Here is a 25,818-nt window from a genome sequence, read left to right as displayed (position 1 = left end):
GGGAAGCCGGAAAACACTCCACGGCTCACCCAGGGCTCCCGTGTGCGCTCACCCACTTCACCATTTGTCGTGGGAAAATGACGGAAGACGTCGCGGCCAAAAGCCCCACGCAGGCTGCAGCATCCAAATAAACCTTTTGCCACGTGCTCTGCTGTGGAGACCGGAAAAGTCTGATGCGTACCAACACCAGCCAGCTGAGAGGCTGCCAAATTCGGATTAAAGATAGCTGGACCATCCTCTCGCTTGGGAAGGAGTTTCCCTTCCCAGTCTCACTCGTGCCAGTCCGTACCGGTGCGCGAGCTGCCCGTCAGCCTACCCCAAGGCCCAGGGCTGCCCTGAACCCCTTTAAACCAAGCGCATTCGGCCCCGAACTGGAATTCTCCCCACACCTGAACTGCCCAGAAAGCTGGTTTCGGTGTAACGGGAGTCAGCACCCGTTCACACCCGCAGGGAGATGCTCGCGGGGTTACCCCTGGCTCTAAAATGCCTCCCGCAGAGCGCAAGTTTTGCATCCCTTTTGCACGTTTCTGGGGAAAAAAAAAAAAACAAAAAACAAACAAACCACAGAGACGGTGTCAGGTAAGCGGTGTTGCTGGTTTTAGGTGAAAACCAGAATGTAACTTTACAGAAACACTCCTGGCGCTGCCCCGGCTGCTCCCTCCCCGCGCAGAGCAGGAAGCATCTCCGATTTAAGGCATTTCCCCCCCCGGTGAAACCGCCCGGCTGGAGCTGCTCTCAGCTGCCCAGCCCTGCCCGGTGCCCCACAGCCGCTCCCCGCCTGGCAACACCCCACAAACAGCACGGTTCGGGGGGTCCAGCAGCTCCCTCGAGCTGAACCGTTGCCCTTTGTTTCCGCCGACTTCTGCCCCGGAGCCCAGCGACCGCCCTCTGCCCGGGGGGAGGGCGAGATGCGGACTCACTCCGGGGGGTTACCGGTGCCTCCCGCGCAGGTAAACAGCTCCCGGTCTCACCGAGCTTCAAGCCGCTGCCATTGTACAAACTCCTTCATGAGCCCAACCGGCTCTTTGAGCAAAAGGATGCAACCACCGTTGGGGAAAAAAAAAAACCCCAAACCCAAGCAATACGATGCTAACAGATTGTGTACAGCTGGGAGGCGGCTGGTTCAGAGCCCTCAATGATGGGATTCCCGTTCCCGTGCTGTTGGTGTTGAGGAGACGCTGCCCGGGCACCGCACAACCCCAACCCCCAAAGCGGCAGCTCCCGTGAGCAGTGCTGGGAGACCCCCGCGCGTGTCCCGCCCGCCCGAGGGATGCTGAGCCCCGAGCGGGCAGTGGGGATTCGGGCACTCACCCACGTGCGAGAGCAGCCGTCAGCACCTCGTCCCTTCCCTTTGCTACCACCCACGTGCGCGAGCAGCCGTCAGCACCTCGTTCACCCTTTGCTACCAATTCATCCAACCAACGCCTTCACCTGCTCCTCCGAACGCCGCCTCTCGGCATCAGCGTGCCCACAACGGCATTCCGGGGGGGCCTTTCGGGGGATGGAGAGCTCCGGCACCGCGGGAATCTGGGAACGAGTCCGTCTCCGTCAGAACCGAGTGGCGAGAGCTGGACCAGTTGCAAGAGCTGGATGCCCAGGCCAGTCCCAGGGATTAGCGGCGGGAGCAGCGAACCCTGAAGGGGCAGGAGAGTTCCGCATCCGCTCCCAGCCCCGGGAATGCCATCCACGTGAAAGCAAGGAAACCGTCCTTCTCCTTTCGGAAGGAGCGCAGGCTGCCCGCCGGGAAGAGCCTCGCGGTGGAGGTGGCTCCCGCTAATCCCAGCTCGGCAGCGCTGGGATTCACTCGGGGACAAAGGGGTTTTCCTCCCCGCAGCCCGTCCCGAGGATTGTGTTTCGCTGCGTGACTCCTAAATTCAAATTTCACCGACGGTGCCCTCCCACCCGGATTCCTGCCGGCCAGCCCCGAAACCACCCCTTTTGTGCCTGCGAGCTCAAACCTTCAAGCCGGTTTGGCAACTTCCAGAGCGATACAAAAGATTGGGAGAGAGATAAAGCTCCCAGGGTGTCCTGTTACTTTGCATTCCAAAGGGTAAATAAAAGGCTGATTCAGTGGGAGGAGAGGAAAACAGTCATCCCGGAGCTCTGCGGTTTCCAGCCGAACCGGCAGCCCCCGGAGAGCAAAGGTGAGCAGGGGGGAGCGTCTGCACGGGGCAGCCCTGCTGCTTTCGGGTCCCTCTTGGAAGTCTCTTGCCATGATCCAGCCGCTCCATCTGCAGTGCAAGGAGAAGCATCGCTCGCCGGCAGCCGGAGGGTGAGAGGGCAGCTGGGCACCGCTCTGCGGGGCTGCTTTCGGGCACGTGCTGGAGGCTTGCAGCCTCGTGGGGATGGGAACGTACCCTGTGATCTCCACGGCTTCTCTCCAGCTCGGGAGCGACGGCCCTGCTTGCAAAACAGGACGCTGGCAGGGATCCCACGTAGCTTTACGCTCCCGAGCTCAGGAAAGCTGGCCGGAGCCAAGGGCACTAGTGACCAGCTCCATCCCCTGGAAGGTATGGGCACGAGCAGCAAGCGGAGAAAGCGAGGAGAAAGTCCACCCTCAGCTCCCCAACACTTCCCAGACACCTCTGAGCCACGATTTCATAGAACCACAGAATGGTTTGGGTTGGAAGGGACCTTAAAGATCATCTAGTTCCAACCCCCCTGCCATGGGCAGGGACACCTTCCACTAGACCAGGTTGCTCCAAGCCTCATCCAGCCTGGCCTTGAACGCTTCCAGGGATGGGGCATTCACAGCTTCTCTGGGCAACCTGTCCCAGTGCCTCCCCACCCTCTCCGGGAAGAACTTCTTCCTGATATCCAATCTAAACGTCCCCGCTTTCAATTTAAACCCGTTCCCCCTTGTTCTGTCACTACAGACCCTTGTAAAAAGTCCCCCCCAGCTTCCTTGTAGCCCCCCCAGGCACTGGACGGTGCTATACGGTCTCCCCGGAGCCTTCCCTTCTCCAGGCTGAACAAGCCCAACTCTCCCAGCCTGTCCCCATAGCAGAGGTCCTCCAGCCCTCGGAGCATCTCTGTGCCCTCCTCTGGACTCGCTCCAAGTGGTCAATATCCTTCTGATGTTGGGGGCTCCACAGCTGGACGCAGCACTCCAGGTGGGGTCTCACCCGAGCAGAGTACAGGGGCAGAATCCCCTCCCTCGCCCTGCTGGCCACACTTCTCTGGATACAGCCCAGGGTACGGTTGGCTTTCTGGGCTGCCAGCGCACACTGCCCTAACTTCAAAATTAAGGAGGCTCGTTTCTCCGTGCCTCTGTTGCTAACGGTTCCAAGGGACCCCGAAGGGCCGTAGGATGTAAGCTTGCTCACAGGACTGTACCAGCGCTGGCTCTGGAGCTCCGCTGTGGCTCCCGGCAGCAGAACCTCTTGGGCGAGCTCTGAATCAGCAGCAGCGTTTGCCAGCCGAACCCCAAGTGCGACAGAGTGGACGGGCTGGACTGCCTGGTTTCTGGCGCTGAGTGTTTTGAAACCCGGGCTGCGCACTCGGGCACACCCAAGATGCAGAGTCAGTTAAGGTCCTGCCTGCTTAACAACCTGCGAATGGGTGAGCCCAGGCCATGACTTAGCTGGGAGAGAGGCGCAAACGATGCGTTGGAACTGCCCCTCTCGCTTAGGGTTATTACAAACAAGTAGAGATGACCCACCCGCCGTTGCCTCGCCACCTTGTTTTCCGCAGAAAACCTAAGTTCAGACTCTGTTGGTTTACAAGCAAGAAATAAAAGTACGCAGCTCTGACTTGTCCTCTTTTTCCCTCACTTTGCTGCTGTAGAGGACAAGGGATGCGGTATGTAGCGGGTTTTTTGCTGGTTTTATGGTCCTGCTCCTGCCATCTTTCAGACAACGAACTGCCTGATGTTCTTCGAGCTATTTCATCCAGTGGGATCCGGTGAGTCGGCACGTGCTGTTAACGCGCCCACCCTACAGCAGGAAAACTGGCTGCGAACTCACCCGCGGAGTTCAGTCTGTCAGAGGTGAGAAGCAATACGTGCTCTCCAGATGATGCTAGTCCTCTCCGGGATGAGGTGGCAGGCTGGATGAAACACCCTGCCGGCTGCATCAGGCTTCCAGACCTGCTCCCGTCCATTCTCCACCCCAAAAGTAGGATCATTACGTATGTTTGTCTGGAAACTCCCCTGCTCCCAAGACAATCCATTCTATCATTAAGGTGTCCATGCTTTCTGTGAGCTTGCCTATCATCCAACCTTAATCTCCCTCACTGCATGGAAAAATTGGTAAGCTCTAACTTATTCCCATGGCTCTTCTACCAATTCTGTGAAGCTCAGGACATTTGTGGCTGGCTCACAAGCACCTGTGGGGAAAAGACTGTCCACGGGCAAGGGGAGCCCTCAGATACCTTCCATGAGAGGGCAGGGAGATGCTGGGAAACATCTCAGCTCCTGGGAGAAGAGAGTACTTCTCTCCAAGAGTCAGTGAGCTGAGAACAGCACGTCCCAGCCAATTAGTTGTTGCTCTCTGTGACGCTTGACTTGTGTCACAAAGCAGGAAAAACTTAAGCAGGGATTAAATCCAGCCCTAACGCAAACCCTGAACCTTCTTGCTAAAGTTGTTAGAATCCAGGCGCGTGGACGTAGCCAGTGAAAGCTTTCTTCTCACGGGAAGGAGCTCTTGGGTTGCTGATGCTGAACGGATACAGCACCCTTCCAGCCTGCCCCCCTCACTCCGACTCACCTCCACAAGCTGAAAAACTAAACCAGAATAAATCCTACTGAGCAGATGCAAACTCAGCTTTGTAATGACAAAGGACTCATCCCTCGGACTGGGGAGTCTCTCTCATGGCCACAGCTATCTACAAACACCCACTAAGCTTTCACATTGCCCTTCAAAGGAATAGGGTGCTGGTTTTGGGAGAATTGCTGTTTTTCGGGCTTTTGGGGAAATCCTCAGCTTTGCACGGTAACACCTTCCTGCCTGGGCGCGTTTGGAACAACCACCCAGTTAAGTTTATCATTTCTGACAAACTCCCAGCTTCCCACGTGGACCGCTACAACAGTAACACGGACAGGAGAGCCTCCCTTCCTGCTTTGCACCAGCCTTGACACCCCTTCTCGTAGCCGTTAAGGGGCCAAGCAAAGCTGGAAGTGCCCTTTCCATGCAGGAACGCTCTGGAGAGCAAACCCGGGTACGCTGGCTTACCAAGTTACTGCTCGTCCTTTCAGCCACTCGGGCCACCCCAGCGACTTCCTCACGTCCCGACGCGAGCAAAGGGACCTCAGGAATCCATAAAGCTGGGGTGACTCAAGGGCTTCTGACTGCCCGTAGTCTGACCGTGTGACTGAGAACACGGCAGCCGTTCTCACCGCAGACTGACTTGCTGAAGCAGCCGCAAAGACCCTGTTTTTTGAGTAATCGATCATGTTTTTCTACGTGCAGAAGCACATTTTTGCACGTACATCTCATAAATACCAGGCAGCCACCATTTCCCTAAGTACACGCTGAAAAATTTTCCCGCGTTGCCAAGAATTCATTCGGAATGACACAAAGTCATGGCGTTTCAAACAACGCCGGCATCTCTGCGGGTCCTGGGTAACTCTTCCAGCAGCATCGGCACGGCGTGACCGTCAGCGGGTTTGCTCCGCTGGTTTCCGGGCCACCATGGCCTTGCTCTGGGTCAGCACATCCCCTTCCCGCTGCTCCCTCCTGGATTCGGTTGGCGCCTTCTGCTCTTTACGTGTTGTTGGGAAACGACCTGATCCTGGAGCCCGGAAAGATCAGCGCGTTTCTGCTTCGAAGGACCTGGGGTTCTGGCAGGTGGATTATTTTGCTCCAGGTCTTGCAGACTGTAGGGGAGTAAGAACACGTAACGTTCCGAGATACAGGCGCTTACCAAGGCGTTGGGTGGTTACTAATGGATTGGTTAAAATATTCACCTCCGGTTTAGCAGTTTTTAGGCCTCAACGATGCCATATACAAGACTAATCCCCGCTGAATGGGTCACGAGACAAAATGCGTCATCCCTCAATTCAATCATGGAATGCTGAAACTTGAGCTACTCATCCAGAATTCTTCTTACAGGCCACAGAAAGAAATGGTTATATCCAGAGAGTGAATCATCCTGCAAGAAGGACCTGAGGGAGGTCAGACGAGTTGCCCTCCGGAGGCATCAGCTGCAAACACAGCCTGGGGTGAGCAGATCTGCAGCTCAGCCGACAAGGTGAGAAAGGTGAACCCAGCCTGCTGTAATTCCCCTTTGTCCAACGGTTCTTTTACCCCTTGTCATCCTCAGCTATCCCGTCGCTTACTGGTACGTAGCAGGGTTGGACGGGGTGGGAGAAATCCACGGTTTGTGAAGTGATCCCACGTTTCAGTCCACGTTGACAAAACTCCCATTAAATGACGATGCTCCTTTTGTATTCAAAAAGCTTCCCTAGCTACCGTGACGCTGCCCTGAAGCTTCCCCCCAAAGGAGCAAACGTGAGTTTAATATGACTTGGTTGTAGTTTCTGTGGTTCGCGTTTGCCACGTGAAAAACAAGCAATGAGATTTTTCTGTTTCCCTGAAAACTGCGCCGGTGACTTCAAGGCATTTGGGAAAGGAAGATCGCGGGTTGATGCCCAAGTAACCATTTGCTTTGGAAAAGGAATGCTTGTAGTAACCCCAAGGGGAGTTCCTTGGGTTGTGAGGGCATCCTGCGGGGGTGTATGAGTACAGGTTTCCCCTGTGATTTAAATAAAACAGAGCAGTTGTTAAAATAAAGGTTAGAAAGGCTTTAAATGGCCTTTGGCAGTTTGTCACACGCTCAGTCCTTGGAAGCAATAATTACATGATACTTTCTTGCTAGAAATAAGAATCTAATCCAGTTTTAAAGGAATAATTAAGGCTCACTATGACAAAAGCAGGCTGTACTTCCATTTTTTAATTACAAAAGGTGAAGATGCATGATGCATCAGACTGCCAGCTCACGGGCTTTCGGGCAGGACAAACAGATGGAAAACGGGTAGCGTCAGCGTAACGTGTTCTCTAGGCCTCCCTCCTCTGCACGCGTGCTCCCTGGCACAGCTCCCGGACCAGGTTTCGGTCACCAGAACCAGAGGACCTGGGAGCCAACCCCACCGGGAAGAGAGTCTAGCTTACAGACCCCCGCAGGCAGGCCCAGCGTACAGCAGACCAACTGGAGCCCCTCTCTGCCCTTCAGCCTCCTGTGTCGACCTCTAAGTTACTTATTAAAACCAAGGGCTGGCCACTCGCAGGTGCTGGAGGGTTATTTTTCAACCAGAGTGGAAGCAACACAACAGACAGGCGGCAGCGGAACCACAGAACCGGCTGTTCTCTTCCAAGCTGGGAGCAAACACATATTCTTCAACCCAGCCCCTTGGAACTGTGAAGCCCTTGTAGCAACAGATGCTCTTTCCCCAGGGGTCCCGGCCCTCGGAGGCAAACACGACCGACGCAAAAGGTTGCTCAGGCGTCAGCGACCAGCTCAGCAACGGAGCTGAACAGCAACCCGAGAACAGCCGCAGCAACCACCCGAGGCAGGCCGAACTCGTGGGATTAGCGGCAGGTTTGTTGTTACACTGGCATCCGGAGACAAATTCACGTGGCTCCTGGCAGGAAGACGCGCAGAAACGCGAGGGGCTTCGCGCTGTGACCATCGTTGAGTGCTTGACTGTAGGTTTTGACTCTGAGGAACTCTATTCGTTGTGAACAGAACTAATGCAGCGGGGGGGTCGCGACTCCAACCACCCGAGGCAGGCCGAACTCATGGCATTAGCGGCAGGTTTGTTGTTACGCTGGCGTCCGGAGACAACTTCACGTGGCTCCTGGCAGGAGGATGCGCAGAAACGTGAGGGGCTTCGCGCTGTGACCATAGTTGAGTGCTTGACTGTGGGTTTTGACTCTGAGGAAGTCTATTCGTTGTGAACAGAACTAACGCAGCCGGGGGGTCGTGACTCTTGAATTTAGAGGCTCGTTCACACAAGCGATACCAGCAAGTTGTCTGACGTCTCTTTAATTTATTTTAACCTCCCAACTCGCCTCCCTCCCAAACCACAGCCTTTCTGCCCTCTCCTCAGTTGATAAACGTACAAGAAAAAGTACAAAAATCTAGTCAGAGAGTGCTCAGAAAACCTTCATGGCTCCAAATTCTGTTCCCGAGGCATATAAAGACCATAATTCACATCCTTGCTTTAAACTGATGTGCCCTGATTATTCGATTATTTGCCACTAGCCGCTTCTTTTTTTACTGAAATACCCCATTTTCCTCCAACCTGCCCCCAAAGTAGGTTTGTTACGGCACAGAAAGACCGACACACCCAGCCTGAAGCCCAGCAACACCGCCTGCCCCGCTCAGCCATGGGGGATTGAGCCCCAGCCACGCCACTCAGGGGAGCGCCGAACCGTACCACTCGGTTCCCTAATGTGTAACTCGGAGCAAACCATCTGTTTAAAAAAAAGACTGCACGAAAAACCAGGTTAAAAAGAACCACCTTGCACAGAAGATGGACAATCTGTTAGCCCTTGGCCAGGCAGACAACCACTGTACACAGCACAAGAGATGGCTGAGGTATCTCTCGGGCCTTCTGCCCTTTTACTCTTCTCCCGGTCCAACGTGTCTTTTGATCTCATCCCAAGAAAGCTTCAAGGTCATGTCAGAACAGCCACAAATTCAGCTCCGTATGTGCAAAATTCAAACCATTTGACATAAAATTGCAAAGGTAAAAACAAAACTAAAGGCTGGGATCGTGGGTTAAAATATTTCTTCCGAGTCCGGGAGACTACAGTTTGGGGATATCTGAAAACACACTCCAAATTTTTAAAACAACAATCTTTTTCAGCCAATAAAAAGCTTGCTCTGTTTGCTGAGGAAAACGAAAGGAGGATCCTCCTGGTGGACATTTCCCAGCACATTCCCACTTGCTGACAGACTTGTTCACCCAGCGACTTTCTGTATCTCCTCCACTTCTCCCTCTTCCCCGTGGCTGCCTTTTTTCTTTTTTACAGCAAGAACCATCTTGATTCTCATCCTGCTTTTAACACAGAAGCCGTATCTGTCCACAGAAAGTTGGACTAGGGGAGAGGTGTTTAAAAAGTCTATAAATAGTGCACTGAACGTGTTAGGGATCTACTTCCAGGCTATGTTACAAACTCTGGCGTCTGACTCACCCCCGTGAGTCACCTAGAGGAAGGTAGCGACAGCGAGACTCCAGCAAAAGGGGGCATGTTCTTCAGGATGCTGAAAAGCCACTGAATTACCCCTTCCAAGCAAGTTTCCCTGGTTAAGGAAGACCCAAGGATCAACCGCTTTGTCTACAACCCAAAATGCACAGAAATGGTATTTGCCAACAGCCCTCAGGATGGGAAGAGAACAAAGAAAAGGATGATGTTTCTTAAAAATGATCAACGCCACACAGCTTGGCTTTACACATCCGGACTGAGACGGTTTGATTGGCAGGCACAGCATCTGCGGTTTCCACCCAGACATCACAACGCTGACTCCAGAGAGGGGGACAGAACGCAGTCCAATCCCTAGCCACGACTGTGGGTAGGCAGGCTCGGGTGGCTGGATGGCCACGGGCTCTGGGAAATTCTTGGAAAGCGCTCCGTTTTCCAACCAGTGTTCACAGCTGATCTTGGGTCTGCTTTGGAGATGGAGCTGTTGTTACAACCACAGTGGAAACGGCTTTAGTAGAGCCGGACACTGTTCCTTGCTGGAGATGGGAGGCTGGGACTGTTTGAATTCGCACCTGTTTGGGGTGGGAGAGAAAAAGCTCACGTCAAGAACCACCTGGTGACACACTGCACTTGCACTCTGAAGCGCTGGTACATTATCTGCTTCTGCGGCCATCCAGAATTCAGTTATATGAACAAGACCGAGCACCAAAACACATCAAGACCAGAATATGCCTCGCTCCGTCCACTGCTCACTTGGGATAGCGGCAAGAGATCTCAAGATGAGAGAGGAAGAAGCAGAAGCTAGTTGGGGTAAAAACATGTCAGCTGCTTTTACATGTTTTCACAAGGACTCGGATCCATCGGATACATCACTTCTACAGACTCGTTACCAGCAGCTCTCAATGTAGATTAATTCGTTGGAATTCCAGAACACTGAGTTTCCAGACAGAAAGATGGATAAAGCAACAACGTGATTTCTTCAAGCAATGGTGACCCGCAGAAGCCAAAGCGCTAAAAAAGAGCCAAGTGTACACAAACAGTCCCTGCAGCCTCTGGGAACATTTCCTGACAGGATTTTTGGTGTTTGCTTTTAGTTCATCAAACAGCATTATCATTCTAGGCGCCGTTACCTGCGTGGCCTGGCCTTGCTGCTGCAGCTGCTGGAGTTGCTGTGCCGTCAGGAAACTCACTGGCTTGTTCCCAGCGATCAGTTTTGTCCCTGCTGGCATCGTGGTCAGGATGATGTTTCTACCCAATCCGCTGAGGCTACGGAGAGAGAATTGTTGAAAGGTTAGTACGCAGCAGGGTGAGGCCTTTCAGACTCAAAAGTTGCTCTTCAGTTGCAAGGAGATTAAAGTTTTTTATCTAATTTACTAATGATGTGAAGTAGTGGGTTTCCTCCCACCCCCCCAACACTGGCCAATACACGAGTGACAACTTTCTGCCAACATTTATCACCATGATAATGACTTGATCCCACAAATTAAACCCTCTAATTCCGGACTGTGTGCATCACTGGGTTTGGCTGATCAGACCTGAACGTTTCTCGAGGAATGCAGAAAACAGCCGAGCACAGAGTGTTCTACCCTGAAATATTAACTAAGGGAGACACTGCCAGAGTTCATGGAAGAAGAAACAAAAAGATCTAAACACCTGAATGCAGAGGAATTTGCACTGAGGCAGTTAACACTTCCTTAGACTCTTTAACGGAGAGATGGCCTCACATTACACACATTTTTGGGTATGTCACGAGGTTAATTCTTGCTCAAACACACAGAACTACTCTAAGAGCTGGTGTCAAGGCAAAAAACATTTTTTAATTCAGTGTGTTTGCTAGAACCTCCGTCTCGTGGCACCGAAACGATTACATTCCCATCGCCAGACACCATGTTCATGCAGCTTCTTGCAGCTAATGGACTGTGAGTCCATTCCGCTCGCCAGCTCCCCGGGAACCTACTGACCACGCCCCTTCCTCAGCCTGTTTCTAAAGCACAACTACCGGGTGCAAAATACTCACTTGGCCCCAAGGTTGCCCTTGATGATGGGGGCAGTCACCACACTCTTGCCTTTCACTGGCTGGCTGATGACGGACAGCGGCACTGTTATTCGTGCTGGTAGTTTACCCTAGAGAAGGTGAAGAACACGTGAGGAGCCGCAGGGAGTTCAGCAGAGAAACTGCCTGGCAACGTGCAATTACGGCTCAGCTCCCTGTCTGGGAGTCCCGGGAGCAGAAACGGCTGTGCTGATGAAATCTCTACTCCATTGCAGACTCGTTAATTCTCCATCTCATTCCCTCCACAGCTGCCTCAGCCCTGAAAACCCGCATTGTCTTAGCGCCGTGGTGCTTCCCCGTGAAGGATCATTGCACCCATCCGTGACTTTTATCCGTAAGAAGCCACGGTAATGTCACTTAGCTTACGCTACTTTCACAATACAGTTTATGGTGCCTTCAGCTCTGGGCATTAAAACTGCATTAAACAGGGAAACGGGTAAAAAAGCTAACACAAACACCAAGCACTTCCAGCCCTGACACCGTTCCAAGGGAAATTATTCCAGGGGAGTGGGGCCAGATGCTGAGCTGCATGAGGAAGGACTTGAGGCAAGAAAAGTTTATTTCACTTGCTCGCAACAGGAGGTGAGGGAAGACATATCTGACTGTTTCCTGGGCATTCAGCTACAATTCCAACACCCTGAAACGAGTTGCAGACCCAGGTCCTACAGCACTTAATTTGAGCCTCTGTGGATGTAAAGAGTTTCCAGACATAAACCATCAGACCACTTCAGCCTTCCCCTTTCTCACCCGCCTCCAGAGAAAGTTTAGCATTACTTACTGCCTGGGATGTCGAGACTACCGTGGTGCTGACGGGTACCTGCCGCACGGCAGTGGCTCCTGTGCCTATAGTTATGGGAGTCCCAGCAGCTCCCGAGGCCACAGCGACTGCTTTGGACACCGTGGCACTCATGGTTGGTAACGAGACAGCCGAGGTATGGACCGTGCCGGGCATGCTCACTGCTGAGGAAGAGGGCACTTGCTTAGCGTGAGTAGCTACCGTGATAGTCTGCCCAGCTTTGGGCGGCATCACCCCCAGCCCCTGTACGATTCTTATCGTAGCAGCTGGCTTGGCCTCGCTGGACGCCACCGTTGTTACGGCTTTGCTCTTCTGATCTGCCACAGTCATGCCCAGAGCAGGCATCAGCCGGAAAGCGGAGCTGGTCGGCTCTGCAGTCTTTAAGTCAGGAGTCACTTTAACTACTGTGCTTCCAGCCGGGCTGGAAGAAGCGGAAGTGGCCGTGCTAGTCTTGGCTGGAGAATCAGCAGTCTGGACGGGATTGGATGTCACGTGCAGGGTTGCAGAGATGCCTTTCCCACTAGTGCTGCTTCCCGCAGCTGCCGTGAAGAGGTCCTGAGTCAGTTTGACGGTAGTGACTTGAGATTTGGCCAGGGTGGCCATCATGTCCGGGGTGATACGCAGCACAGTCTGTCCCTTCGCGTCTGTGGTGATAGAGGACGGGGGGAGGCGCAACACATCCTTTCCTTGGATCCGAAAATTGGTCGTTGTGAGGGGGATGCCACTTCCAGGCTGGGTCTTCATGCCGAGTTGTCCTGTAATAGCCACCTGGAAGAGATGAGAGAAACCTGGCTGTATCAAAACCAGCACTCCAAGGCACAGCCAAAGTAAAACTTCCCAACAGGATGAGGTTTGCTCCCACAAGAAGTGAAGCGGCACGATGGCAGCCCTCCGTACACCTCCGAAAACCGTTTTGGTTGCAGATGAAATGGCATCCCCAAACACATCCACAACATGAAATACTGCAGAGCTGCTTCTTCAGACAAGATGAATGAAAATGAGATCGACATCTGAAGATGGTTAATGTTGGATTTACACGTATCTTTTACCTGTACGTGAAAATGGGGCTGACAGACCAAACCAGCAGTGGCTTAAATCCATACGGTTGGTAACTCACACAGCACTGCGGCTCACTACAGCTTTCGCCCCCTTTTCACGCCTGCCTACCATGCCTGTCACAACAAACGGGGTCGTAGAGCCCAGTTCCTTGTCTCTCCCTCACCTGCTTGATGATATTCTGGCCGGCTACATTCTGGATGACAGTAGTAGAGGAGGTGCTTGGAGCAGAACTGCCGGGAGAGCTGGTTACCGGCTTTACAGCAGGACTGGGGGCTGCAGACAGTCCTGTCACAGTGATGCCTGTCTGTCCTGTCACCGAGCTTCCTGCTCTTTGCACCTGCACCGGGCTGGTTTGAGCTTTCACCGGCAGCGTCATCACAGCCTACGGGAAGACAGAAGCAGCCTGTGAGCAGATTAACACAGTACTTACGGCTCAGTAATTTACTTTTTGTCTTGTGCCTTACAGCTCACAAGTTGTAGGGACTTTTTACTGCAACGCAGGATTTAATGCTGCCACACGAATAGGTGATAGGGAGGAGGAAAGGAGAACTGAACCGCCCTGCAGTTACTGTGTGTAACGAGCGAGCAATAGCGCAATACGAGAGGGGGTGAGATTAGAAGTCAGAGCTACTCCTCCGTTTCCACGCAGCCAACCTCACCTGAGGGATCACTTTGGTTTGTGCAGCTGTAGCCGGAACGCGGATTTGAGGCACGGACGTCGGTTGCTGCTGCTGGGTTACCACCGGGGCTTGCTGGGAGCCAGCTGGGAGGCTGGACTGGGCAGAGACCACCCGGACCTGCGGCAGTCCCGAGGAGGTGGTGTGACTTACCACCCGGGTGGGAGGTGGCTGCGGCCCAGGCTGTGAGCTCTGGGCCGTGGAAAGCAACGTCCCGAGCTGTGGCATGGTAGGGGAAGATACCAGAAGAACACTACGGAAGAGATAAAGCCAGTAGGTGAGCACAGATGTAGGAAACAACCGGGAAAGAACCCGGAATGTTCACAAGTGACATGAGACAGGAGTACCTTTGGCTGGGTTTTGCTGGCTCCGATCCAGCACTAGATACACTCTTGCTAACCACAGACACGGGTGGGGGTGAAATAGGCGTTGCTGGTAATGCTGGTGCCGTTGGTGTCACAGGAGTCACTGGAGTTGGTGGCATGCTGGAGTCACTAAGGCTCAGCTGGCTGGGCTCCGACGTGCTGCTGGGGAGCGCTTTCACAGAACTCTCCTTGCTACTAGACTTCTGCAAGGAAACCACGTCAAGCATGAAGGGCATCCCAAAAGCTGGGTTTGGCTGCGGAGTTCTGTAAGGGTATGAGTGACGCCCCCACGCTACACCCTGAAATCACAGATTGTCTGCCTTCCTCAACTGCAGCCACAAGTGGGCTGGTGCCTTGGGCTGTTGCTGTTCTCAGGGAAAAGCCCATCTCTGCGGCGACAAACATTCGTAACACGCAGATTTCCACCTTGGTTAATTTGCCAAGAGCAACTACTTCAGAGATATTTGATCTCAGGAACAACAACAAAGACAAATCCCCGAGAGCTTCAGTACGGCATTCATAAACATAATGAACTGCAAACTCAGATAGGTGGTAATTTTCACCAGCCACTACGGAGGCTGCATTTACGGATTAAGTTAAACCTCCATCTCCTTCCCAACCCCAAAAGCAGCTGTCCAAACCTGTGCAAAAAACCACTTACCATTTTAGCTGGGGGTTTTGGTTTCTGCTGAAGAGCTTTCTTGGCCTTTGCTGCAGCAGCTTGAGCCTGGTGGATGCGTTCTGCAAACAGAAATTAATGGTTAGAGCTCCTGAACACTAGCAAACTGATTTGAGAGGCCAATTCAGAACTGTAAGTTCATCTTCAGACAAGATATCAAAACACACAGTCAAGTAATAGTGCAAAGAACAATATCAAGTAAAATTAGCCAAAAAGGCTGAACACATTGTGAATGTACATGAATGTGAAGGAATGTGCAGTTCTTGTACACGGGATGCTATTTTTCAAACAAATACTTCAAACTGACACACTGGACTGGACAAGACAGGATTTAAATGCTGATGGGCTAACACTACAAAATGACGAGAGAAAAAAGCTAGACTGACAGATTAATGTTCATTAAAAGCTGGGGGGGAGCTTTTTACAAGGGCCTGTAGTGACAGGACAAGGGGTAATGGGTTTAAATTGAAAGAGGGCAGATTTAGACTGGATATTAGGAAGAAATTCTTCCTGGGTGGGGAGGTCCTGGGACAGGTTGCCCAGAGAAGCTGTGGATGCTCCATCCCTGGAAGTGTCCAAGGCCAGGCTGGATGAGGCTTGGAGCAACCTGGTCTAGTGGAAGGTGTCCCTGCCCATGGCAGGGGGGTTGGAACTAGATGGGCTTTAAGGTCCCTTCCAACCCAAACCACTCTGTGATTCTATGATTATCCAGCTGGACTGAAGAAGCTCAAGAGCTCTATAAACACTTTCACTCCTTAAGGTATCACCAAGCCACGCTTACCGAACTCTTCCTCACTCCTGTCCCGGTGCAAGTAGATCCACAGCTTGCGTCCAATATCGTATTTCACGCAGGGATCTTTCTCATAATGTAATCGATCCAGAGCACCGCTAACAACAGTATTCACCTGAGAGTTCAGAGTTCACAGAATTACAAGATGCCCCTGGTTGAGGTAGCTGAAAGTCACGACTAGAAGAATGATCCTATTTGGCATAAAACCTGAGTAAGCTACTAGCAATTCATTTGAGTAAGAAGTGACTGAGAGCAGATACCGAGTGCTCTGAAAATTGACTGTTTCTGAATCTAAAACATGAGGAGATACACGACACGGTGTTAATTCTGTGGCTTTTCTAGCTGTTTTTTTCATCATCCACAGGTCGGTGCCGATTTGGCAGCAGCTCACTGGAGAAGAACACAGCTCTCATTTGCAGGTCAAAGCAGCATAAAAAACTACTGGGCCTTCAGCCACCAAATACTGCCCGGTCCAACCCAGTGTATTTTTAGGAGAATCTGTTTGAGGCTAGACCTGACATCCAACTTACTTGAGCACTTGTGACATCGGGAGCTAGGAACTGGGAATCTTTAAGCAGCTCACAGATTTCAGCACGAGTTCCTTCTCCATTAGGAAGGCGAGCCGCAGCATCACGAACTGAAACACAAAATCAGAGCTTAAACTTCCAGGTAGCTGTATTGAAGTACTTTGGCAGATGTGTTTTGGTATCTTGTCCCCACCCTCGCAGCGCCTACTTGCTCACTAAAATCTAGTCCCCCATGTTCCCTCAGAGATAGGAGTCAAAGATTATATAGGATCATTTTAAAAAGCATCAACAGCGCTGGCTGTGTGCCAGGAGTGACGAGCTTGAGGAACAGCACTGAACCCCAGAATGACTTTGCAACGCCCCAGCTTGCCAACGGCGTACAGAAAACACCACTCTTGTTTTTGAGTTATCTGAGCCTTAGCTTCGGTCAGCCCCAGGGACTGGACTCTCTAATTCCCATTTTCTCCCAGATGAACAGCAACACACAGATGCCTTCTTTTCCAGCTCTCCCTGCTCCCAGCATTTCATCACCTTTATTTCATGTAATTTACTTCGTGGCTTCTGTCACCCCAGCCTGCCCACCTTTTCCCTTTACAATGTACACTCCTACAGTCATTGCTTGGTGGGGGGGTCAGGGGAGTCTTTTTCTTTCAAAAGAAACGATATTTTGGGCATCACCTTACCGAGGGACAAAATGGTGACATAGGCTGGTCTGTCTGAGCGCAGGAGAGAATGCTCTCGGGCTTTGTTTAACGAGGTTTCCTTGTCAAACACCCCCTTCACAGGCCCAACAACTGACTCGAAGCCATGCATACGGAAAGTGAAAGCTTTGTGGGGCTGGCTGTAGCGGTAACGTTCCTGTAGGTGGAAACAAGAGGACTGAATTTAGCAGGAAATATATAGAGCAAAGTCTTAAAGCTTGTGCTACGTTTGTATTTTAACGTAGGTTAAGTTTGTGCAGAATATAAAACTGCCATCCCATACAAATTCTCTTGTTTTAGCAGCCAACTGTTTCAACATGTGCGTTTAAAATGAAGACGATTCTTCTCCTACCTGCTCCTGAAACACGCGTTTCTCCTCTCCGGTGCTAGGTCGGACTACATAGTCAGTCCTTCTGAAACAAAGGTCACCATCAGTTCTGAGCAACGGCAGGCCCACAACAATCCCAAAGGATTAGTCACCTCAACCCTTTCCACAAATTCTTCCGTGCAAATTCCAAATGCATTTATGACAAGGCCTGCAGAGATCTTAAAATATGCTCTACACACGACCGGAAGGTAAACATGGACTGTAAAAAAATCTAGTTAACAGGATGTAGCATGGGGAAAAACATGATTTGACATTGTGCAAAATCAGACTATCGAGTTCCTTCCTGCCCCAGGATGTAAACTTTTTTGATTTTAAGCAACCAGCCGTTCAGATCCAGAGGCAAACTTCGTAGCTTTAGCATGCGCCGCAGCAGCTTTCACGCAGCGTTACACACTTACACTCTGGGAACTGGTGTGGTGGCATCTGAGCTGTCTTCATTTTCCTATCAAAAACACAGAGAAACGTCAATGTTGGATATAACGCAGTCAGGTTTTGTGCTGCTACAAGGTGATTTTTTTCTGACTCACTTTGAAAAAAGTCTGGTCTTTGGTCTCCAACCAGAGCTGAAAAAGTGCTGCCAACTCCTTCTCATGATCTTGGCAAGAGCCTAGTCCAAGAAATGAGGAAAAATAAGAAAAAGAAGTCCTTTATCTGTTACAAAGGCGTCTGCTTGTACTTCCCAGGCATCTCCTACTCTCTTCCCACCTCTACGCATCATCAGTCACAAGGCATTTTCCATACTTCACAGATACTCAGATTCTGATACTTGGAACGCACCCAGAATTAGGCAAGTGCTAAAACCTAGTTATTCTTCTAAACTGGCACAAAGGACAGTGCTTCAACTCCTGGCATAGCAGGCAAAGATACTGCTGGAGACACCCCAGGTGTGCAGATGGTTCCTACGCTCCAAAGTAATCCCAGTCACCGAGTCCATGAGCAGAAACACGTGCCTACATAACCTCCACCACCGAGCGTGGAAGGGACCAGAGGAATAGCCTCCTGAGTCCAAAACTCTGCCAGTTCAAGCCTGTAAATATGATCACTAGAATCACCAAGAAGAGAAAATTCTGCCTAGTAGGCCAAAGGAACAAACACGAGCAATCTGTCATTCACTCAGTATGTGCCTGGGCTCATTTATTATTAATTTACTCTGTGCTTTCCACTTTTAAAAATGAAAATAGTATCACTTTGCTCCACAGAGAACCTTAATTCTTTTCTAACTGTAGTAACTAGTAATTACTCTGAATAATCAGAAGGTATGCTCTACAGAAGGGAAAACAGGAAGGTGTTCAGACAGATTTGAAGGGTGACAAACAGGGTTAGGTCAGCGACATGAAGAAATTATGCCCAGTGCCTCTGCTCGCTTATTCTCTGTCTGCTGCTGACACTAATGTATTGTGAAAGCCCAGAATGTAAAACGCATCTTGGCTCAGCAATGAGAAAAGGCCTAACCACCTAATTAACAGCTCTGCTCGTCTTTCTCTCCGGGCTGCAGCAAGCTGGAAAGCCAAGTCCTAGAGAAAACAACCAAGCTTCACTGTAGTAGAAATCATCGAAAAGCAGAAGATACTCACCAAGCAATTTCCACTGCTGAGTTTTTTCCTTGAATTCAACAAAAGGCGAGAAGCTGGAAGGAACATCTGCAATGACAAATGTGCCTGTCAGAGGCGTCATACAATCGTCCCACCCCCAAAGTCCTGCTGTTGCAATGCAAGCTGCTGACTTATGCTCCTGATGACAGATAAAGCATTTTAAGTGATTACGTAAGTGCCTCTCAGAATTTATTCTTGCCCAAAGGGAAGGTAAGCATCCCACAGTAACAGTGCAAGCGCAAGAACAGAACAAGATAACGAGTCTTTCACCTACAGGCTGCCAGATGAGATCCCGGTGATGCTGCGAGGAACCGCTACCGCACAGTGACCACCCCTGGGCTCTTGGGAGGCAAAACTGGGATTTCCAGTGTTCCCCAGCATTACGTATCTCTGCCAAGGCCACTACAATCTGTACTGTCCCTCCCTTTAAAAGTTCCCACTAAGCAAATGAGAACCAGAGAATAATTTCTTTTGAAAGGAACATCTGAAGCCGAGCTGCTCCGAGCCCCAGGTGAAAGCTGGGCCAACCTCACGTTTCCAGTGGATGGCTCGGGGCATCATCTACCGTATGTTTTATTATCTCCAAAGACAACCACAATGTCTTCACACTGGGAAGAGACTAATTTCTTCCCGCTTCAAACACCCTGCCTGAAGCGCACGATCTGAACAGGAGAAACTGCCTGTCTGGAGGCAATTTCACACACATATACACATTCTCGGGAATCAAGCCGGGTCTTGTCCACCATCCACAGGCAAAACAGGCCTACCACAATCAAGAAATGTAAAGCCCGTGAGAGAAACGCCAACAACAATACAATGATGTATTGTAGACATGAATTAAAAGTTGATTTGAGCTACAACATAAAGCAGCCCTGACTAAAACCGAGGTACAAGCATCATTAGTACTTTTAACAGTCATTCTTACCTCTGCTGTCACCCGTCAAGTACTGCAAGGCGGGTAAAACCAGTTCAGACCAGTTAGGGGCAAAGGAAAACCAGTTATTTAGTGCGCTGGCGGGAGAAGATTGCCAATCTAGAACTTTATCTTCAAGCTGAAAAGGAGAAAGAAATATTCTTTTGAAGAACTCACACTTTAAAGCATGATTGTTAACAGAAAACAAAACAGCTAAATATATCCAGGGGACAAAAATATTTTTATGTATATAAAAAAATTACCTGACTCTTTCAATTAACTGTGACATGGTATTTCCGACAAGACACCAAAAAGGGGAAAAAGCTTCCCTACCATCTCTGCCATTAATATACAGAATATATCTGACCACCATCTAAAGAATGGGTATGGAAAGACTTAGGGATTCATTTAGGAACTGCCGAAATTTATGAAACCTGTTAAAAACAGAATGTGGTGCGCACTCCCAAAGTGTTTAATTTCTTTAATATGCAATCTACACCTTAATACAATTTACAGCTGGACAAATCCGGAGCAAAATCACAATTACACACAGTTGTAAGACCCTCTATTCCCCTAACTTTGCTTTCCACAGATTCCTTACCACAGAGAGAGTAGCAGGTCCTTCCAGATACAGTATCTCCAAAAGAAGGAAAAAGAAGCTGGAAGATATTTCATTTATTCCAAGGCATGGCTTCATGTCTTCCAGAGGCCTTCAAAAGACAGAGAACACAAGAAGAGTAAGTTCCTGAGTAAATCATAGAATCACAGAACGGTTTGGGTTGGAAGGGACCTTAAAGATCATCTAGTTCCAACCCCCCTGCCCTGGGCAGGGACACCTTGCACTAGACCAGGTTGCTCCAAGCCACATCCAGCCTGGCCTTGAACACTTCAGGGATGGGGCATCCACAACATCTCTGGGCAATATTCACCTTTGTATAAAAAGAGAACACCACACATCTCACACATCCCAGGGTGCACAGAACCACAGCCTGCAGCAGTCCCGCAGAAATCTGAGCCACAGCATCTGCTGCTCTCTCCATCCGTGCAAGGCATTCAGGGCCCTTGGAAGCACTTACTCCTCTTTGACAGATGACAGAGGGATGGGGGAATGATCCTGAGACAGCGGTGGGATTCCGTCTGCGTTGCTAAGAGAGTCAGCCAAATCTTCCACCTCGGATTTAATGATCTTCAGCTTTTTTTTCCTCTTATCTTCCTTTTCCTTCACCTTTTTCTTGAGGGTTGCGAGGTCGAATAAGGCTTTAGATATGATAAAAGGTAAGAAGACTCATTAGAAAGCTTTTTACCGTATTTCAACGATAGTCATATGTTACTTATATATTTAAACACACATTTAGTCATTCCATCTTCCCAGCCGTTTCCACAAACCTTTATTTTTCCCCTCAATGCACTGTTTTACTAGAAACCCTCCATTTCTTAACCCAACATATATGAAATTAGGAAGGCAAAGGTAACTCCTTAGAGCAGATACAATTAACTTTGATCAGTTCGCTGGAAGCACCTTCGGTGGACACCGGAGTTGCCTGTGAGCAAGTGAAACGGAGCAACCCACAACTCCAGCGTGGTCAGCCAGCTGTGTGAAGAGCAAAAGGGCACAACAAGCCATCGACACCACCCTGAGCTTCTGACCCTGTACTCGTGCGGTGCGCCAGTACCGTGTCCAAGCCACTGACCTGCTAAAGAACCCTTCCTGCCAGCGTTTACTCGAGTCATTATGTCCTCAAGGGTCAGGTCTGTCGTCACTAGGTCAGGGTGGTCCTGCACAGGACAAGGGGATAGGAATTAAAATGGGGAAAGGACAGTGTTCAGATAGCAACGAGGGTACTGAAGATAACCAGGTATTGAAATGCCCCAAATCTATCCAGGATCAGCTTATAAAGTTACTTACTGTGATAAAAATTGGAACCCTGACATCCAAAACTTTGTCTCTCCAAAACACATCACTAAAATGACAACACCCTTCTAGTCAGAGAAGCATGAACAGGAGTTGCATACATACACTGACAGCTAAACACAGGTCACGATAAAGGGTTGAAGGTGGTTGCACATACAAAAGTAGCAATCATTTGGGCCCTGAACTTTTCAGCCAACAGATAAAAGACTAAGAGAGAAAATGCTGTCCCCTCCCGCCCCGCCAAGCCTTCTTGACATCTTACAGGTTGACGTTTTCGTTTCTCATGGTGCTTCTTCAACATCATCTTCAAATCACTCTCCCCAAGTTCTATCTTGTCTGCAACAAAAAAGAAAAGACATTCAGATTATCTGCAGAGTTTTCCATTATTGTAACTTTACAGAGTTCTTTGAATGCCACTGTCTATCCACTCCCACTTTCAACAATCTCCTAATTTCAGCAACTAAATTTTCCTTACTTGAATCTCTCTTTTCATCAATTGATTTTCTTCCTCGGGTCACCAGATTTCATTGCTGATGCAGGTACAGAAGTGAAAAGAAGGGAGAACCAGCTGCACAAAGGGTTTGCAGACTTGATTACTGGAACCTTAGGTGGGATTCTCTCTGCACATGCACCCAAATATTTCAAACTGGACTATGCTAATGCTTCAACCATTATAACAAAACACAACAGAGAAACCAGCAGTATTACTGGTTTAGATTGGACATCAGGAAGAAGTTCTTCCTGGAGAGGGTGGGGAGGCACTGGGACAGGTTGCCCAGAGAAGCTGTGGATGCCCCATCCCTGGAAGTGTCCAAGGCCAGGCTGGATGAGGCTTGGAGCAACCTGGTCTAGTGGAAGGTGTCCCTGCCCATGGCAGGGGGTTGGAACGAGATGATCTTTAAGGTCCCTTCCAACCCATTCTATGATTCCATGACTACACAAAGCGTAGGCCCTTGTGTTAAAATACTAGCCTTCCAAGGAAAAAAAGATTCAATAAACTGGGAGAAGAGCCCACTCTTTTGGAGAATACAAGATTTCCCACCAAAGAACAGCTTTTCATACTGATTTCTTGCAGGGTCTCAAAGTAATTCTTACCCCAAAATCCATATCGACCCCTGGTTTGGTTCTCACCTGCTGTTTTCATGTCCAAGGTTGACAACGTGGGGATCACTCTCAGGGGAACTGGTGGACTCGGAGAACGTGTTGGAGAACCTGGAAGCCAGGAGCTTAGATCTAAATAAAGAAATAAAGTTATTTCTGCAAGACCTAGCCCCAGTGTACATAATTCTATTCCCCCACGTTCGTCAGAGCACAGCCAATAGAGTCCAGCTGCCATTCTTCTACTAAAGACACTCTCCTCACATCAAAAGTTTGTCTTTCTCCACTCACACCTCCAGTCTTTACTTCAGTCCAGGCCATTACCTTCTTCATCAGAAGACAAGGTGGTATCTCCACACTCCTCTTTCACTTCCCTCAGAATCTTCAGGTAGCGCCGATGTGTCCGTCTGTCCCGTTCTTCTGTGTCATACGTGGGTGAGAAGCGCTTTCTCCTTAGGGTCATGTCAGGGCCTCCTTTCCTAGCTAAATCCAGCAAGTGCTGGCAGATGAGACACGTGTGACATGAGGGCTCTCAGCTGCGGCGTTGTGAGCCACAACAGATAAGCTCAACGCACGGACTTTCCGCAAGTTTAACATTCACCTCGGTTCTTTATGATAACCCTTCATCTGCCACGAACGAGGTTTTAAAAACAGCATTTTAGACCATTTAAAGGGGGAAAAAGCCAAGGCAGAATTTCTGCATCTTCATCTGCACACACAATAGCACCTCATGGTCATTTTATGTGGTCTGTTGAGGAACATAACCATTGGTCTCAGACAACCATCGGTGCAGTTTCCATCCCAAATACCTAACACACACGCGGAAGACTTTCTCTTTTCAAGAAAACATTTTACCCCCTTATGACTACAGGGGAAATAACTTCCTCCACGCTTCCCTATTCTTTTTCCTGTGTCACTGGGGGGTGTTTTATAAAGACAGACTTTCACCTTTATCCATACATCCCATATGTTTCACCATCCAAGCATAATCAAAGGACAAGTATTTACAACAAATGCTTTTCAGTTGGCAGCAATTAGCTGGCAACAGTATCCATAGAGGAAGACTTCATGAGGGATTTACAGGCATTAGAGTTTTTTATCTATTCCATACCACACCCCTGTGATGCTGGGGGATTTATACAACTACATATTTAGTAGAGTTTCTTGTTTCACCGTGACAAGAAATGGTAGGAAATGCAGGCAGAATGACTTCTGAATAGGACAGGAAGGTGTGAAGGGGCAAATGCAGGAAGGGGGGACAAGGTGGGCAAGGAACAAAGCCACTACACGCAAGTGAGAGCTAAGAGAGTTTCAAAACCTGAGATTTGCAAACATCACGAGGTTTCTAGCGTTCTCATATGGGCCCCTGGAAAACCAGAAAGGCAGAGGCAAGACCTCGGAGAACCGTGAATGCACAAGTACCAAGACACTCTGTTGTAAAGACAAGCTACTCGTTACAGAAGAGGAGAAAGCGGTGCCCGCCCCCCGGGAGACACTCACATTGCGGGAAGCGAGGATCTGCTTGAGCAGCCGGTAGAAGTACTGCTGCTGATTGCTCAGGTAGCGCTTGTACTGGGACTTAACACACAGCTGCCGGTACTTCACAACTTCAGGATTAAAGTGTCCATCTGTAAGAAGGAGGTTAAAATCCACTTCCGTTTGCACCAACTGCCAGCTGAGAACTTAACCCCGAAAGCGCATAGAGGTTAGTGATGCTCGCTCACCCCGGAAGAGTTTCTGGGCGATGTGCAGTGGGTTTCCAAAGCGGAAGTTCTCCCCACTGAACAACGCAGAGATGAGTTTGTTCTGATGCTCGCGGTTGTTTTCAGGGAAGTGAGGCAGGAATTTTTTTAGGTGTTCTTGCTGGGCGTCTGTCAGCACCTCCTGCCACGTAGACAAGCTGACAACTTCAAAGAAGATCTCAGGCTGAAGAAGGTAAAAAAGAGTAGGGAAGAAAATGCATCCGTGTCCTTGACAAGTTTCTAGCCCTGAAGGTTTTCGGTGGTTAAGTAAGACAAGTCAGGAGACAGCGTCTCACCAGACGCGCACGACAATAACGCGTAAAAGTGAGGAAATTAACGGTACTCCTAGCAATAAAAAAATAAATTCAAGACTTCTAACACACCAGACTTGCTCAAAGGCAATTTTAAATTAAGAGACATTGTGATCTAGAAAAAGAACGTAACAGAATGGTTTCAAAAGACATTCTCCTGAGATTAACCAAAGCCCTTTCCGACACCTTTTCCAGGACGGTCAGAAATATTTCTCCTCTTTCCAGTTTGCTGGGAGTTCAACACGCTGTTTGCTGGAGCTCTGAAAAGGTAAAGTATCTCGGCGCTACTCACATCCTCGAGCAGGTCCTCAGGCAGACTAACTCTGGTGGTACCCAGCATGCAGTCCTCCATGATGCGCGTGCCATGTCCTTCCCCACATGGTCCCAGCTCCAGGGGGTCCGTAAGCATGTGATCCAGGGAATCCATTCTTCACCCTCTCTTGGTTTCTAAACAACGGCAGCAAAGCCCTCAACAACCGAAATTCCCAAATCCAGGCACATCTGCAGCTGAGGCACGCCCGAAGCCACGTTTGATGGGGCGGCTGTTTAAAGGGAAGGTATGGGATCGGGCCGTGAGGTACACACGAGGTATTACAGCACCGGTTTACTGTCCTGTGCAACAGGAGTTGTGTCAACAGAGGAATGCTTTCCCAGACAGCGTGTACCATGCCCCAGTACAGGCAGGCTGGGAATACAGGTGACCCATTTCCCTGCGCTTCCCACATGCTGCAATGTCAACAGAGCTAAACGCCGCGGAAAACTACGCCTAAAGGCGGTTTTTACGTGGAAAACCGAAGGGCAGGCCTAAGCCAGACCTTCCCTCAGGCTGGCTGCGGAGCTGCGGGTGGGCCCGAGCCCGCTTCCCCCGGCCCAAGGTGGAGGAGTGGTGCAGCTCCAGGCTCCCCTGGCAGGCGCACAGGAACCACGCGGCACAAATTAACAGGGAAACGAATATAAACCCTAAAACCGGGGTCGGACAGCAAGAAAACAGAGGAAAAAAGCGCCTTTCCTACCCGCTGCGCTGGCTCCGGCGTCTCGGCGCGACCGCGCTGCCCCGTCCGCGGCGATG

The 25,818-nt window shown here is 50.1% G+C and overlaps 1 protein-coding gene across 2 annotated transcripts; it reads right to left on the bottom strand.

The window, feature by feature from the left end:
* Window positions 1-9,493: 9,493 nt before the first annotated feature.
* On the bottom strand, window positions 9,494-25,179 carry NFRKB (nuclear factor related to kappaB binding protein). 2 transcript variants are annotated; one of them, XM_010152981.1, is made up of 25 exons: window positions 25,042-25,179; window positions 24,421-24,622; window positions 24,197-24,324; window positions 23,021-23,195; window positions 22,730-22,831; window positions 21,861-21,934; window positions 21,378-21,462; window positions 20,763-20,943; window positions 20,288-20,396; window positions 19,699-19,825; window positions 18,756-18,821; window positions 17,709-17,788; window positions 17,580-17,623; window positions 17,146-17,206; window positions 16,776-16,950; window positions 16,096-16,202; window positions 15,557-15,680; window positions 14,758-14,837; window positions 14,079-14,299; window positions 13,714-13,984; window positions 13,218-13,436; window positions 11,978-12,763; window positions 11,164-11,270; window positions 10,277-10,412; window positions 9,494-9,718 (listed from the first exon to the last, which is right to left on the bottom strand). In XM_010152981.1, the coding sequence occupies exons 1-25, from the start codon at window positions 25,174-25,176 to the stop codon at window positions 9,593-9,595; spliced, it is 3,921 nt and encodes a 1,306-aa protein (XP_010151283.1). In that variant the 5' UTR covers window positions 25,177-25,179; the 3' UTR covers window positions 9,494-9,592. The 2 variants fall into 2 exon arrangements, with proteins under 2 accessions (XP_010151283.1, XP_010151275.1); XM_010152973.1 differs by having other exon boundaries at window positions 22,730-22,864; window positions 25,042-25,176.
* Window positions 25,180-25,818: the final 639 nt, after the last annotated feature.

Source organism: Eurypyga helias, unplaced genomic scaffold, assembly GCF_000690775.1.
Source record: "Eurypyga helias isolate BGI_N326 unplaced genomic scaffold, ASM69077v1 scaffold16440, whole genome shotgun sequence".
NCBI classification, from domain to species: Eukaryota; Metazoa; Chordata; class Aves; order Eurypygiformes; family Eurypygidae; genus Eurypyga; species Eurypyga helias.
The sequence above is the reverse complement of the archived record's forward strand: the minus strand, read 5'-3'. Positions and strand labels throughout refer to the sequence as shown.

What these genes read in the sequence shown, in the direction of transcription:
- NFRKB (XM_010152973.1), bottom strand. Translation starts at nt 25,176, where the DNA reads ATGGATTCCCTGGATCACATGCTTACGGACCCCCTGGAGCTGGGACCA. An exon ending in CTGAGGACCTGCTCGAGGAT is followed by an intron (nt 24,623 to 25,041) that starts GTGAGTAGCGCC and finishes TACCTTCTTCAG; the next exon opens with CCTGAGATCTTCTTTGAAGT. An exon ending in AACGCGTGTTTCAGGAGCAG is followed by an intron (nt 16,951 to 17,145) that starts GTAGGAGAAGAA and finishes TTCCACCTACAG; the next exon opens with GAACGTTACCGCTACAGCCA.